General features: G+C 35.9%; 1 protein-coding gene across 7 annotated transcripts in view; it reads left to right on the plus strand.

Annotated features, from left to right (window-relative positions):
- SLC44A5 (solute carrier family 44 member 5) overlaps positions 1-15,259 on the plus strand; it is a 414,235-nt gene that overhangs the window by 377,824 nt on the left and 21,152 nt on the right. For all 7 annotated transcript variants that reach the window (XM_021096466.1, XM_013996232.2, XM_021096464.1 and 4 more), the window contains 6 exons: positions 4,051-4,182; positions 8,017-8,116; positions 10,487-10,579; positions 11,251-11,338; positions 12,060-12,322; positions 13,162-13,256. In XM_021096466.1, coding sequence (XP_020952125.1) covers positions 4,051-4,182; positions 8,017-8,116; positions 10,487-10,579; positions 11,251-11,338; positions 12,060-12,322; positions 13,162-13,256 — 771 coding nt within the window. The remainder of the gene's footprint in view (positions 1-4,050; positions 4,183-8,016; positions 8,117-10,486; positions 10,580-11,250; positions 11,339-12,059; positions 12,323-13,161; positions 13,257-15,259) is intronic.

The raw sequence follows: 15,259 nt of genomic DNA on the forward strand, positions 1-15,259 counted from the left end.
TAGCCACCAGCCTACGCCAGAGCCACAGCAACGTGGGAATCCGAGCCGTGTCTGTGACCCACACCACAGCTCACAGCAACACCAGATCCTTAACCCACTGAGCAAGGCCAGGGATCAAACCCACAGCCTCATGGTTCCTAGTCAGATTCGTTAACCACTGAGCCACAACAGGAACTCCCACATATAGTTTTTAAATGTAGAACCAGCTGAATTTCCTGATGGGTTAAATGTAGCTCATGAGAGAGAGTGAGGAGGTGAGAATGACTTGCTTTAATCTAAGCAACTGGATGAAAGAATTGATGTCAACTGAGATGGAGAAGGTTCGAGAGGAGCAAGCTTGGTTTAGAAAGGGGATTGAGTAGAAGTTTAATTTTGAACTTGTTGAATTTGAGATGTTTATTAGGCATTAAAGTCAAGTAGGCAGATGAATATACAATCTGGAGTTAGATAGTTAGCCTAAAGTAGTTTATTTAGGAGTCAGGAACACTAGAGCCATGAGACTAGCTGATACCAACAAGAAAATAAATATAAATAGAGATGTGGACCAAAGATGGAGTTCAGAGGTCCTCCAACATTAAGAGGTCAGAGAAAAGATAAAGGACCAGCAGAGACAACTGAGGAGAAACAAGTTTTTTGAAAACTAAAAGCAGGTAATGTTATAGAAGCCAAGTGAAAAAAGGAGGGGGTGATAAACCATGGAAAATGGAGCTGATAGATCAAGAAAGATGAGAATGGGCCTTAAATTTAGACATGTGGCAAGAGCATTGGTAATCTGATGAGGGCAGTTTTGGTAGAATAAAGAGGAAAAAAAGCCTGGTTAGAGTGGATTGAGAAGAGGATGGGAGGAGAGGAATTGAAGATAGAAAATGTAGATGGCTATTTTGGAGAGTTGTATTGCAATAGTAAACAGGAAGTTGGGCAATGGATTGGGGGAAGAAGAGTGTCAAGAGTAGAATTTCTTTTATTCTTTAAAGTGAGAGAAAGAACAACATACTTGTACATTGTTTGGAATGATGCACTAGAGAGCAAGAAATTAATAATGTAAAAGGAAGAAATTGTTGTGAAACTTCAGAACACCGAAGACAAAAATATTTTTTAAACTACCACAGAGAAAAGATAGAACACAACAAAGGAACAATTAGGCTGAAGCAGACTTTTTGATAGCAGCAAAAGTAGAAAAATACCTTCAAAGAGCTAAAAAAAAAAAAAAAATAGTAGTCACTGTACACCCAGCAAAATTATGTTTAAAGAATCAGAATAATATAAAGATATTTTTAAATAAGTACAAACAAGAGGTTATAAACAGACATATACTAAAGGAATGCCTACTTCAGAAAGGAAAATGATTCCACAACAGGGAATGAGATGCAAGAAAAAGTTATGAGCAAGAAATGAGTTGGTAAATGTGTACGTAAAGCATCACAAACTTTATAAAATAATAATATCCAATGTTTTGAGGTCTAACTGTACATAAGTAAAAATACAGAGGAATAATCAGAGGGGTGGTATTTATTGCATAGTCTAAGATCCTCATATTTCCTTGTAAAGATGTTGACTTTAAACTTGGTTATTAAGTATACATAAAGAATTTTCAAGGGTAACTTATTCTAGAAATGTCATAGATGCCTCCAAACCAGTGGAGAGGAAAAACAGAATATAAGCAAACAAAAATAATCATTTTTTAAAAGAAAATAATTGGAATAAAAGAAGCTCAGGAACAAAGTGGAGCAGGAAGAGCAAAAAGTAAGAAGGCTGAAACGAAAATACAGAAATACATTAAATATAAATCTGTTAAGCTCACCAATTAGAATACAGAGGTTGTCAGGTCCCATTAAAAACATGTACATACAAGTTGGAGCTGAGTTATTTACAGAGGTTACAAAAAACATAAGGAAATTAGAAGTCTGAAAGTGAAGGGATGGATAAAAATATCTTAGCAATCATTAACCAGAGAAAAATGCAGTAGCCATAATAATATAAGGCTAAATAGATTTTAGAATGAAAAGCATTATTAGGGATATAAATGATATAATTTACTAAAAAGAAATGTTAATTCTAAACAGATATGTACCTAAAAAAGCCTCACAGTTTAGAGAACTACAAGGATAAATAAATAAATAATAAATCTGTACGAGATATAAATATCCCTTAAAGGAAGATTTCAACACATCTTTCTGTTAAAATAAGAGAATAATAAGCATAAAATTCAGAATAATTGTTCTTTGGCAGGGAGAGGCAGTGGGATAAGTATCAGAAGAAAATTTTTATTTTGTGTAATTACAACAAAATTAAGATTATAAAATAAGGAGTTCCTGCTGTGGCTCAGTGGGTTACCAACCTGACTAGTATCCATGAGGATGTGGTTTTGATCCCTGGCCTCTCTCAGTGGGTTAAGGATCCAGTGTTGCCATGAATTATGGTATAGGTCTAAGACACAGCTCAGATCTTGTGTTGCTGTGGCTGTGGTGTAGGCCAGCAGCTACAGCTCTGATTTGACCCCTGGCCTGGGAACTTCCATATGCCAAATTATAAAATCTTAACATAGATGATACATTCATATGTGTTTATTTTACTATATGCTTTAAAACTGACATCTGCATTAAATATAATTTTTAATGTATCAAGTATCCCATAAAGCATTTTTGTTTTTTTTGTTTGCTTATTTGTTTTATTTTCTTTTTTTTTGGTCATGCCTGTGGCATGCAGAAGTTCTGGGGCCAGGGATTGAATTTACAGCCCAGCAGTGACAATGCCGGATCCTAACCCAATGAGCCACCAGGGAATTACTTGGATTTGGGAGGATTTTTTTTTTTTTTTTTTGGTAATTTTTAAAAATTCATAGCGAAAGCAGTGCCTAAAAGAAAGGAATTTATCTTACCTCTCTGAGAAACAACTGTCCCTTCTAATCTAATCTTGTGTCTCTCCTTGGGCCTCACCCTCTCACCTTGTATGGGGGGGGGGAACCTGTTAGTTTACAGTTAGAGGTTTTAAAAGCTATTTTCTTCATTATTGCTAGAATATTTCCAATGGACCTAATCCAGACCCACTGGTCTTAAAAATAAATACACCTCTTAACTCTGCTTTTTATTCCCACTTTATTTGGACCATGTTGAAAAGTCATATACAGTGTGAAATATAGTCTTGGGGAAAATACAGTTAAGTCCACATTTGCCTTGCTTGGACATAGTCTTTGATAAGAATAGTTTTTACATACCTAATTCCATCGAGACATGAGTTTGCCATCAAAAATTTTTTAAAAGAACTTTTTTCAACTTAAATTTTTAAAACTTTTGCCTTTTAAATAGACTATATGTTAAAATGTCAAAACATAAAACGTTTACATAGGGAATTCCTGTTGTGGCACAGTGGGTTAAGGATCCAACATTGCCACAGCTGTGTGGCAAAGGTCACAGCTGCAGCTTAGAGTCAGTCCCTGGCCTGAGAACTTCCATATGCAGCGGGTGCAGCCCTACAAAAAATTTTTTTACAGTTAAAATTTTTCCTTCTCAGTGTATTCCTTAGTCACCAAGTTTCCTCCCAGGAAGCAAAAAATGTTTTATTTCTGTGTATTCTTCCAGAGTTGCTTTATGTACGTATACAGAAAAAAACGTGTTGTTGTTCTTATATAATTATAGTTTATTTTTATAATATTTGTACTTTGCTTTTTTCACTTAACAAACCATCTTAGAGATCATTTACTGTCACTAGACTTCCTCTTCTTTAAGTGGAAATGCAGTATTCTGCTGTACAAATTGACCATAGTCTATTTAACCAGTTGCTATGAATGGACATTAAGGTTGGGTCTAGTCAAAAGGACATTTAAAGTCAGTTGTTTCCACAGTCATCCAGACAATACTGAAAATATTTATATTGAATACAATAGCACATTTAGACTATTAGATGCACATAAAATATTTAATGTGTAAATACGAATCTCGCCTTTGTAAAAATGACCATGCTGATCAATTTCATGTAGCTATGTTATAAATGTATAGCTTATATTTTAGAAATTAACATTTTATATTAGTCTACTTTTCTTTCCTTTTCAAGGCATATGGAACTGTTACCAGGAATACAACAGTCTTCAGGAAAAGCCAAATTCTCACTTAACTATATATCACATTGGGGTTCAGACTGACATAAGCATGTACTTTCAACTGAGACAAACGTGGTTCATACTTAGTAAGTAAACTTTAAAAATTTTTTGTTAAAATTGTAATAACAAGAAAGTATCTTTTTGTCTAAAGGAAAACTTGGGTTGGTATAACAAATATATTTATTACTAATGTCATTGTAATATGTATGTCTATAGTACTATTAGGACAGTAAATAGACAAGTCATTGAGGGAAATTTATTATATAGACATAGTTCTCACTGAGATACTTACAACACAGCATGACAATGGGAGAAAAAATTTATGTATACATGTATGTGTAACTGGGTTCCCATGCTGTACAGTGGGGGAAAAAAAAGTGTGTTGGGGGAAATAACAACAAAAAATAAATTTAAGAAAGAAATTTATTATATAATCTAAGAAAATATTGTTTTACAATGATGTCAAGATATTTACCTTCAATTTAGAATGGGTTGGATATGGGAATTTATAGCCATTTAATCTGGTATTCAAGAAAGATATTTTAAAAGGAAAAAAGATGTTTGATCTTTCGAACTTGTTTTTTTAAAAAAAAATTTTTTTTCATAACAAGACTTTTAAACTACTTATAAAATTGGTTAATAAATAACAGAAATTTACATTCTTGAAATGTTTAGATGATTGAGTTAGTTAAGGATAACATTAACAAAATTTTAAAGCTAGATGATTTCAGAGATGAATTTAATCTTATATTCCTAAAATAGTTTCATTATACTATTCCTTGCACTTCATGTTCTTTAATAAAAACTTTTTTAAAAAATCAATAATACATGATGCTTAAAAAAAGTTCATCTTCATATCTTTTTGAAGTTAGAGAGCCAGGCAAGACATGTTTGAGGAAGCCTGGTAAGGAGCCCAGAGATAGCCTAAGAAGGGGGCTTGGTGAGCACCATGGTTCTGGGAAGGATCTCACCCCACAAATTTATAAACTTGATTTTGCCACTTCACCCAAAAGTCATCAGGCTTTCGGGGACAGGCTCACAATATGTCACCAAAGTACCATTTTATTTGTTTATGCTATTAAGATACTCTCTCTGTGGCCAGAATGCAGACATATCCCACCTAGGACACTGTTTTCCTGGGCTCAAGGCATTTGGGGCATAGGATTACTAATGAAGGTTTTTTGGTAGAGACCCTTAGGTAGTCTTGAGAGATGTTTTCTTCAGGCTCATGACAAGATTGATGACCTAGCTCTGCTGCACAGAAGCCCCCACCAAATTCCATTGTCTTCCAGCTTCAGTTTTTCTCTTTTCCTTGGAGAGTGCTAGATCAAAATGCTGAATTCATGCTCTTTGGGTTCCCATTTCTAGCTCTTCACATAACACATTATTTTTCCAAATATGTTGCAGAAGAATTTCACGTATAGCCATTTCTTTTCAACCATAAAAATTAGGCATTCGGGGATCCTCATCACTTTTCCCAAGTTTGAGAGATTCCATATCTCCTCAGCCGTCCATTTACTGTTATCTATTATTCTAAAGATGACAAATCTCATCCATTATGTATTGCAACCTCTAGTTTTACTCTCAGATGGGTCTTCGTTACAGGTTCTGTGGTCATTCCACTGCTGTCTTTTGAGGACCTTCAACACAAAAATCATTGAGATGATGAGAATCTGCCATTGGAAAAGTTAAGAGAGGAACTTTGAGGAAAATACAGAGCTTCCTTTTATTTTCAAGTCTAGCAATTCTTATCTTCCCCCAAATGAGTATTAGCTTTCATAAGCCATTTATCAGACATTAATTTATTACTTGCTCTGTGTTTGACAAAATTATAGGCGCCAGAGACAAGGACATACATGTCAAATTACTCATTGACAGAAACACTGAAAATAAGCAGAGTTATACATGCAAAAATTATAATTCTTATGAATCAGGATTGGATTAGGAGTTTCCGTCGTGGCGCAGTGGTTAACGAATCCGACTAGGAACCATGAGGTTGCGGGTTCGGTCCCTGCCCTTGCTCAGTGGGTTAACGATTCGGCGTTGCCGTGAGCTGTGGTGTAGGTTGCAGACGCGGCTGGGATCCCGCGTTGCTGTGGCTCTGGCGTAGGCTGGTGGCTACAGCTCCGATTCAACCCCTAGCCTGGGAACCTCCATATGCCGCGGGAGCGGCCCAAGAAATAGCAACAACAACAACAAAAAAGACAAAAAAAAAAAAAAAAAAAAAAAAAAAGGATTGGATTAGAAGATGGTTTTATTCTGATTTCTGCTATTAATTATCCCAGTCTCCTTGGTAAAATTAGTTATAAAACTTTTCCCTATAGGACCTCAAAAAAATGTTTCTGTTGTTTGCTTTTATTTGAACAAAAAGGGGGAATATATATAAATTCAAAAGACAAATTTCTCTAATATAACCATTTAAAGCATGTAATTTTGTAAGGGTTCAAGTCAATATACAATGTTCTTTATCGATGCAATTTTAGAATATTAAATTACTCCGACCTATTTCGTATTTTTAGGTGTATCAAAAGAAGATAACAATTTTTGCTTATTATGGCTATGCTCCACAATTTTGGAGTTGATTTACTTCTAAGAGAATCAAATGTGCATAGAAACATAAATATATAGTTTAACTAAAAGATGTAGTAGGCAGATGATACATTACTAGGATCCTCCCACACCTCTGGGTTAACTGATTTTTTACTTGGGGTTACTAACTGATGTGTGATATAACAACTGAATCTTAGTGGTATAACCATAGGATGGAATAATGAGTGCTCCAACACTGGAAGTGCGCAGGCATGAGCAGAATAACTATCCAACACAAATGTTATAGAATGGATTCTTTCATGGGTAGGGATTTAACTTTCCATTAACTTTGTTTTATAATTTCAGATTCTGTTATTAGCAGCACTATATTTCCTTAATTTAGGATCCCCATCTTTTCACTTTTTAACATCTCTGAGGTCAGGATGCATTTTATAATCAATGAATAGACATTTAATAAAGGATTTTATTAAATGTCTATAACTCTTAGTTCAAGAGGTTTATAAACTTTAAATTTTTTTTTGTTTTTTTGCCTTTTTTTTAAGGCTGCACCCATGGCATATGGAGATTCCCAGGCTAGGGGTCCAATCAGAGCTGTAGCCACCAGCCTATGCCAGAGCCACAGCAATGTGAGATCCAAGCTGCGTCTGTGACCTACACCACAGCTCACCGCAATGCCAGATGTTTAATGCACTGAGCAAGGCCAGGGATCAAACCCATGTCCTCATGGAAACTAGTTGGATTCATTCACCGCTGGGCCACAACAGGAACTCCACAGGTTTACAAACTTTGTTCAAACCTGAAATAGGTTCCCTTAATTCTAATTCTGAGACTTTTGTTACATAACCTGGGTGGGTTTACCCCCTGATTCCATCAATAGCAGCCATGATAGATGGAGTCACACACTAATAATGTATCCAAGAGCCTGCCCTGTCCATCGGTAAGATCAATTAATTAAGAGGCATTGTGAGCAGGGAGGCAGTTCAAAAACTTTCTTCTGTAATGATTCTCTTACTCAAAGAAGTGCAAATGAAAACATCTAAAATAGAGCTCCCCACAGCAGCCCTTCCTTCCATCCAAGCCTAGTTTCTCATTTCTATGTATGGTGAAATATTTCCAGAGAGAAAATGAAGCCTGTCCAACTGAGTTGTTTAAACTCTAGCTAAAGGTTTTCATCTAGATGTCTTAGCATTTCTAGCAGGTTTTGAATATAAATTTCTAAAAATTGACATTTTTGGAAAGGTACCACACTTAAATTATGAAGTGTCAGAATTGGCAGAAATAATCGTGATGCTCAGTCCCAACTTTCGCAGAGGATGTTTGCTTTTTTGTATTGATTTGTATTGCACACTAATTGTTTTTTCTGTTTAAAGTGATAATACTCTGCATCCTCGAAGTGTTTGTCATCCTCGTGCTGATCTTCCTCAGGAACCGAATCCGTATCTCCATTGCCCTGTTGAAGGAGGGGAGCAAGTAAGGCCTTGATGGAGAAACTCACATGATATATTATCAGTCATGTCAGTCACTGCCTATTGTGTAGATGTTCCAGCCTACTTTCCCTTTAAGAAGGCTTGTTGGCTTGTTAAATTTGTTTTCCATTCAAGAGGAGTTGTTCAAGTTCAGACTCTGCCTCGTATTAAAAAGGTCACGCTAACAAGTCTCTCAATATCCCCACACCTCAATTATCATAGGGTAAAATAAAGCTAAAACCTTTCTAGTCTATGCACTTGCCCTTTTTTAACACCAAATATATGTTAGGAGGATTAACTTATGTGAAAGTAAGTGATAAAGTGCTATATAAAAGTTAATTTTATTATATGTTGTATTATTCCCATACGGAGTCATTTGTTAATATTAATGGTTGAGATCATTTGTGTAACTTTGAATCACCATAATTCTATAAAGTCAATTATGTGCTATTGCCAGTTTTTGTATTAGTAACATTTGCCAGTAGATGCAATAATTGGTCTAGCAGCACCAGATGATATGTTTTGTATCTAAAGCTCTTAATTCAGGAACACTTTATATCCAGAGCCATTTTTATTTTCAAATGCTACAAAATAAACATAGCTTTACGTAAAATTCATGCTGGAAGGTAATAACACCTACAGTTTCTATTCCAAAAGGTCACTTGAGGATAATACTTGAAACTTTTGAATAATGCATGGAAAAAAACAAGGAAAGTATTGCTGTAAAGCCAACAGATCATGTTCTCTATTTAGAATTATGGAAACTAAGTTGTTAATGACTGAGAACCAAATTATTTAAAATAGTCTTTAAGGATTATTTTAACAAAATCATCATATATAATAATAATAATAATAGTAGTGCCACCTAAAGCCAGTTTGAAATAGTTAACAAGCAGTTTGTTAAATTAAACTCTCTCTCCTTCTCATAATAACCAAAGCCCTATCATTAGCCACTGAAAACTACTGACTTCCTGGGTTTGTTTCTTAAATAATATAATATTGTGTAATTCACTGTAACTTATCCTACTGCTATGTCTAAATGTGTGTGTGTTTGTATGTCTCTAAATGTTAATAAACCTATTACTGTGATAGGTTAATAATTTTTCTAAGGGAAAATAACATCTGGAATAAATGGGCATGAAAATACACGGTAAACATGGGGATGCCCAATAATTCACTCAAGAGCAATATCTGGAGAAAACAGAGAACAGCCCAGATAGTGAGGTAGAGAAGGTAATGAATACAAAACCAAATTTAAAATGTATCAGTGCAATAGGAGTAGAAATAGTTCTACTGTAGTTCTCAGTGGCTGGAATCAAAAAGCATAAGGTTAATTCAGCGTCATATGCTGAAAAGATTATTCAAAAGTAGTTAGTAATAGAGAAACTAGGATGGTGAATATTTTAGAAATCACATCTTAAATATCAAAAGAATGATCATCCTGGTGAACAAAAGAATAAGGAATTTCTTTAAGGGTTGCTATAAGGAAAAAGTGGTCATTTCTTCTGAAGGTAGTAGATGTGAGTTACAGACAGGCAGATGAGGAAGAACTTTCTAATGCTTTAGTTGCTAAGAAAATAGAATAATCTGTGTCATATAAAAGCAAGTTCCTTTCGGAGTTCCCGTCGTGGCGCAGTGGTTAACGAATCCGACTAGGAACCATGAGGTTGTGGGTTCGATTCCTGCCCTTGCTCAGTGGGTTAACGATCCGGCGTTGCCATGAGCTGTGGTGTAGGAGCTGTGGTGTAGGTCGCAGACATGGCTAGGATCCCGTGTTGCTGTGGCTCTGGCGTAGGCTGGCAGCTACAGCTCCGATTAGACCCCTAGCCTGGGAACCTCCCATATGCCGCAGGAGCGGCCCAAGAAATGGCAAAAAGACAAAAAAAAAGAAAAAGAAAAAAAGTAAGTTCCTTTCACTCAGCGAGGTCCCCAGAGACTAATGAACATATTTTGAAGATAGTTCAGAAAGGATTATTGAATTAGAGCTAGATTCTCACACTTGATCAGATGATCTTCAAGGTTCTCTCCAATTTTAAAAGTCTAAACAAAAGGGAGAAATACTATGATTATAATGAATCAAATTTTTATGAGTCAGACATAAATAACCAAAGAGGAGAAGGTTTTGGGGAACTTTTGCTAGTAATCAAACATTAGCATTCAAAGAATGCCTCTAACTTACTATAAATAAATAAATACTTAAAACCAACTAAGAATACATCAGCAAAAAAAAAAAAAAGACAACAGTTGGTGGTTATTATCACTTTTCTTAGAATGAACTCAGTCTAAGGCTTATTTCTACCTCTAACCAATAACAATTTGATGGAGAAATTATAATTCTGGATCATTCTGAATTTCAACTATTTTTTTATTTCAGAGCCATTGGATATATCCCTACTACATTAATTTATCCAGTTTTAACTTTCATTTTCCTCTCAATCTGCATTTCCTATTGGGCTGTGATAGCAGTGTATCCTTCTGTAATTGACCTCTTTTAAACCTCAGATCCACACATCCTGGGAAGATCAAAAGTTTCAGAGTACCAATTGAATTTCCCTCAAATAGGTTATATGGTAGATTTAGTTTCATTTTGTCAGGTTATATGGTAGATTTGGTTTCATTTTGTCTCACATGTGATACTTCTCCTTGGCAAAACCTAAAAAAAAAAAAAAAAAACTCCTTTATATTTCACTGTTTTTTTTTTTTTTTTTTTTTTTTTTAGGGCTGCACCCATGGCATATGGAGGTTCCCAAGGCAGGGGTTGAATTATCTGCTGGCCTATACCAGAGCCACAGCAATGCCAAATCCTAGCCATGTCTGAGACCTACACCACAGCTCACAGCAACACTGATCCTTAACCCACTGAGCGAAGCTAGGGATTGAACTTGTGCCTTCATGGATGCTAGTCAGATTCGTTTCCACTGAGCCATAATGGGAACTCCTATATTTCTCTGTTTATAAGCGGCATTAAGTACAGCTGACCCATGGTATATTACTCTGGGTCTGAAAATAAATGAATTATTAAAAGATTAGAAGTTTTTGAAATAATTTCTCAGTGGACTTTGGTTGTTTGCATTATTTTCTTGACCATTTACTTTCAATCTACCAGCAAATAATTTATCCTTAATAGGATTCACTCAGTTACTTGGCTACATCGGGGGTACCCGTATACAAAGTCATAACCCCAAAGGGGCAGTGTATACATGAAAATAAAACCTGTGACCCACAGGTAAGTAAACCCCTTTATTGACTTCAATACAGAACTCTGTTAAATTTTGTCTAGCCGTTGTTGTGGGAATCACCCTGAAATAGAGACTCTGGGCATTTCATGGGGATCATTGTAGAGAAGGGGAGGGTTGTGGGCATATTGTAGAGAGACCACTGTTATTTCCTAAGTGTGTTTGTCTTGTCACATACCTAAGAAGCAGGTATGGTCAAAACCAACAATAATAAATATGAAATTACAGTGGATGCAGAGTGATGAAAAAATGAGATACTTTCCAGAGTTCACTAAAGAATTATATATAGAATTCCTATCGTGACTCAGTGGAAACGAATTTGACTAGTAACCATGAGGTTGTGGGTTCAATCCCTTACGTAGCTCTGTGGGTTAAGGATCTGGCATTGCCGTGAGCTGTGGTGTAGGTCAGATGCAGCTCGGATCTGACAATTGTTGTGGCTGTGGCATAGGTTGGCGGCTACACCTCCGATTCAACCCCTAGCCTGGGAACCTCCATATGCCACGGTGTGGCCCTAAAAAGCAAAAAAAGAAAAAGAAAGAAAGAAAGAAAGAAAATTATATGAAGTGTGGTATAGAAAATATAAATAAGAACAGAAGCTAATAGGAAAAAAAGCAGAACATGAAATTAGGGGGCTACAAGAGCAGGCAAGGAAGGTGTTATCTTGGAATGCCACTTAATGTTATTTGTGTTACTTTTTTCTGAATACAGACTTTTAATACAACTGAAATTGCCAAAGCTTGCCCTGGGGCCCAGTGTAACTTTGCTTTTTATGGTGGAAAGAGCCTGTACCATCAATACATCACTACCTTCCAGATATTCAATCTATTTGTCTTTCTCTGGCTTATAAACTTTGTCATTGCACTGGGTCAGTGTGCCCTTGCTGGTGCCTTTGCTTCTTATTATTGGGCCTTGAAAAAACCTGACGACATCCCTCCATATCCACTTTTTACTGCATTTGGACGAGCCATAAGGTAAGTTTCACAGTGAACCCTACACCTATCTTCCCAGTTATGTTTAGTGTGTTTCTCATTCAATCTTGTGCTTGTAATTCATGTGGTAAGGGACTTGAGGTCAAAGCTATAATTCAGGATTCATGGATGTCTGTTGGCTTTGTCTGGTTTTATGGCCACAGTTTTATAATCCCTACCTTGGCTAATATCCTTCTGAAAGGTTACTGGTGAAAAGACCTAAGAGGAAGGCACTAAATTAAAGATTAGGACTAATTTGTCTGTTTCTTCATTGCTCAGCTCAAACATCCTCTTATAAAATCATCATAAGATGACAGGCTATTAGTATCATTTCATTTTTATAGATAAAGTGCAAGATGGATGTACATGGTTTAAAATCCTCTATGGAAAAGAAACTCATGGACTTGGAGAATAGATTTGTGGTTGCCAAGTGGGAGGAGGAGGGAGTGGGATGGACTGGGAGTCTGGGGTTAATAGATGCAAACTATTGCATTTGGAATGGATAAGCAATGAGATCCTGGTCAGCACTGGGAACTAGAGTAATTTGTGATGGAGCATGATGGAGGATAATGTGAGAAAAAGAATGTATATATTTGTGTGAGTGGGTCACTTTATTGTATAGTAGAAAATTGACAGAACACTCTAAATCAACTATAATGGAAAAAATAATCATTAAAAATAAATTAAAAAATAAAATCCTATGTGGACTTTATCAATCTGAATGGAGTGTAAGAAGCTCCTTCCTATCAATCCTTCTGTAGATACTTTTACCAATAAAAATTAACATCTTTTATTTAATAGTATAGTATTTTAACCTTTATTTTCATTTTCTCTTTGTCCAGATATCACACAGGATCCCTAGCATTTGGATCTTTAATTCTTGCAGGAATTCAAATGTTTAGATTAATCCTAGAATACTTGGACAAACGTCTCAAAGGTAAAGATTCTGGAATTCATCTTGTTTCAGACTTCCTGACTTCTATAAAGAGAATAGTTTGGGTCAGGGGGTTGGGGAGAACATAATGACTGTAACATGGACATGGTAATAAGGATGGATGTGGTCAGGCTAGAGAGATGTTTGGAAGGAAAAGCCTACAGAACTTATTGAGGGCTTGAATATGGTTGAGGGGTGGGGAGAGAAGCTTTGGTAAAGAAAAGAGAGAAAAAAGTTTATGATGCTATCTACTAAGATGTGGAAACCAGGAGAAGCAAATTTCAAAGAAGAGATTTAAAATTGTGCTTTTGACCTGAGAAGTATGGTGGAGGTGTCAGGTAGTTTTAAGTCTAGAGCTCACGACAGGTCAGGTTTAATATATAAACGTGGATGTCATTGGCATAAATCTTCATAGATGACACATACAGTTTACAAACACATAAACTCTGCTTAGAATGTACTTTAGAAAATTGTATTGGAGTTCTCTTGTGGCACAGCAGGTTAAGGATCTGGCATTGTCACTGCAGCGGCTAGGTTGCTGCTGTGATACAGGTTCAATCTCTGGCCCAGGACCTTCCACATGCTGCAGGTGTGGCCAAAAAGAAAAAAAATATATATTAATTGCCAAAATCGTCTTGAAACAAAACAACCAGGTAGGAACACTCACATCATTTCCTGATTTCAAAACTAATACAGAGCTATAGTAATAAAAACAGTGTGGCACTAGTACAAGGACAGACATATAGACCTGGAATAGAATAGAGAGCCCCAAAACAAACCTTCACATATAAAACTATTCAACTGGGGGAAGGACAGTTTTTTCAACTAAGGACAGTTACTAGGAAAACAGGATAGCTACATGCAAATGAATGAAGTTGGACCCTTACCTTATACCACATACATAAATTAATTCAAAAGGGATCAAAGACTTAGACATAAAAGCTAAAACTATAAAAGTCTTAGAAGAAAGCAAAGAAATCTTGACAATTGGATTTAATGATGATTTCTTAGATAGGATAAAAAATACAGGTAACACAAAAAAAACCCAGATAAATTAGACTTCATCAAAAAATTTTTAAAAAATGCCTGTTGAGTTCCCGTCGTGGTGCAGTGGTTAACGAATCTGACTAGGAACCATGAGGTTGTGGGTTCGATCCCTGCCCTTGCTCAGTGGGTTAACAATCCAGCATTGCCATGCGTTGTGGTGTAGGTCGCAGACACGGCTCAGATCTTGCATTGCTATAGCTCTGGCGTAGGCTGGCAGCTACAGCTCTGATTAGACCCCTAGCCTGGGAACCTCCATATGCCGCAGGAGCAGCCCAAGAAATGGCAAAAAAAAAAAAAAAAATGCCTGTGCATCAAATGACACTATAGAGAGTAAAAAGACAACCCACAGAATAGGAGAAAATATTGGCGAGTCATATACCAGATAAACAACCAATATTTAGAAAATATAACTAACTCCTATAACTCAACAATAAACAACCCGATTCAACAGGGGCAAAGTATTTCTTTAAATTAAGTAAATTTTTTCAGCTTTAATGAGGTATAATTGACAAGTAAATTTGTAATATTTTAAAAGTGTACAACATGATTTGATGCACATATACATTGTGAAAAGATTCTCACATTTAAGTGAGACATCTGTTCAACTCACATATTTACCTATTTTTTTCCTTTTTTCTTTTTTGGTGAGAATACTTAAGCTCTACTCTCAGCAAATTTCAATTATACAATACAGTGTTATCAACAATACTCACCATGTTATACATTACATCCTAATTCCTTGCTCATCATGTAACTGAAAGTTTGTACCCTTTTACCAGTCTCTATTTCTTGCATCCCAACATGAGGCAACCACCATTCTTCTCTGTTTAAATGCATTCAACTTTTCTCCCCATACATAAAAAATACCATGTATATTTGGGGTTTTTTGGGGGGAGGGGGGCTTGTTTAACTTAGCATAATTCCCTTCAAGTTCATCCATATCATTGCAAAAACAGGAT

Source organism: Sus scrofa, chromosome 6, assembly GCF_000003025.6.
Source record: "Sus scrofa isolate TJ Tabasco breed Duroc chromosome 6, Sscrofa11.1, whole genome shotgun sequence".
Lineage (NCBI taxonomy): Eukaryota > Metazoa > Chordata > Mammalia > Artiodactyla > Suidae > Sus > Sus scrofa.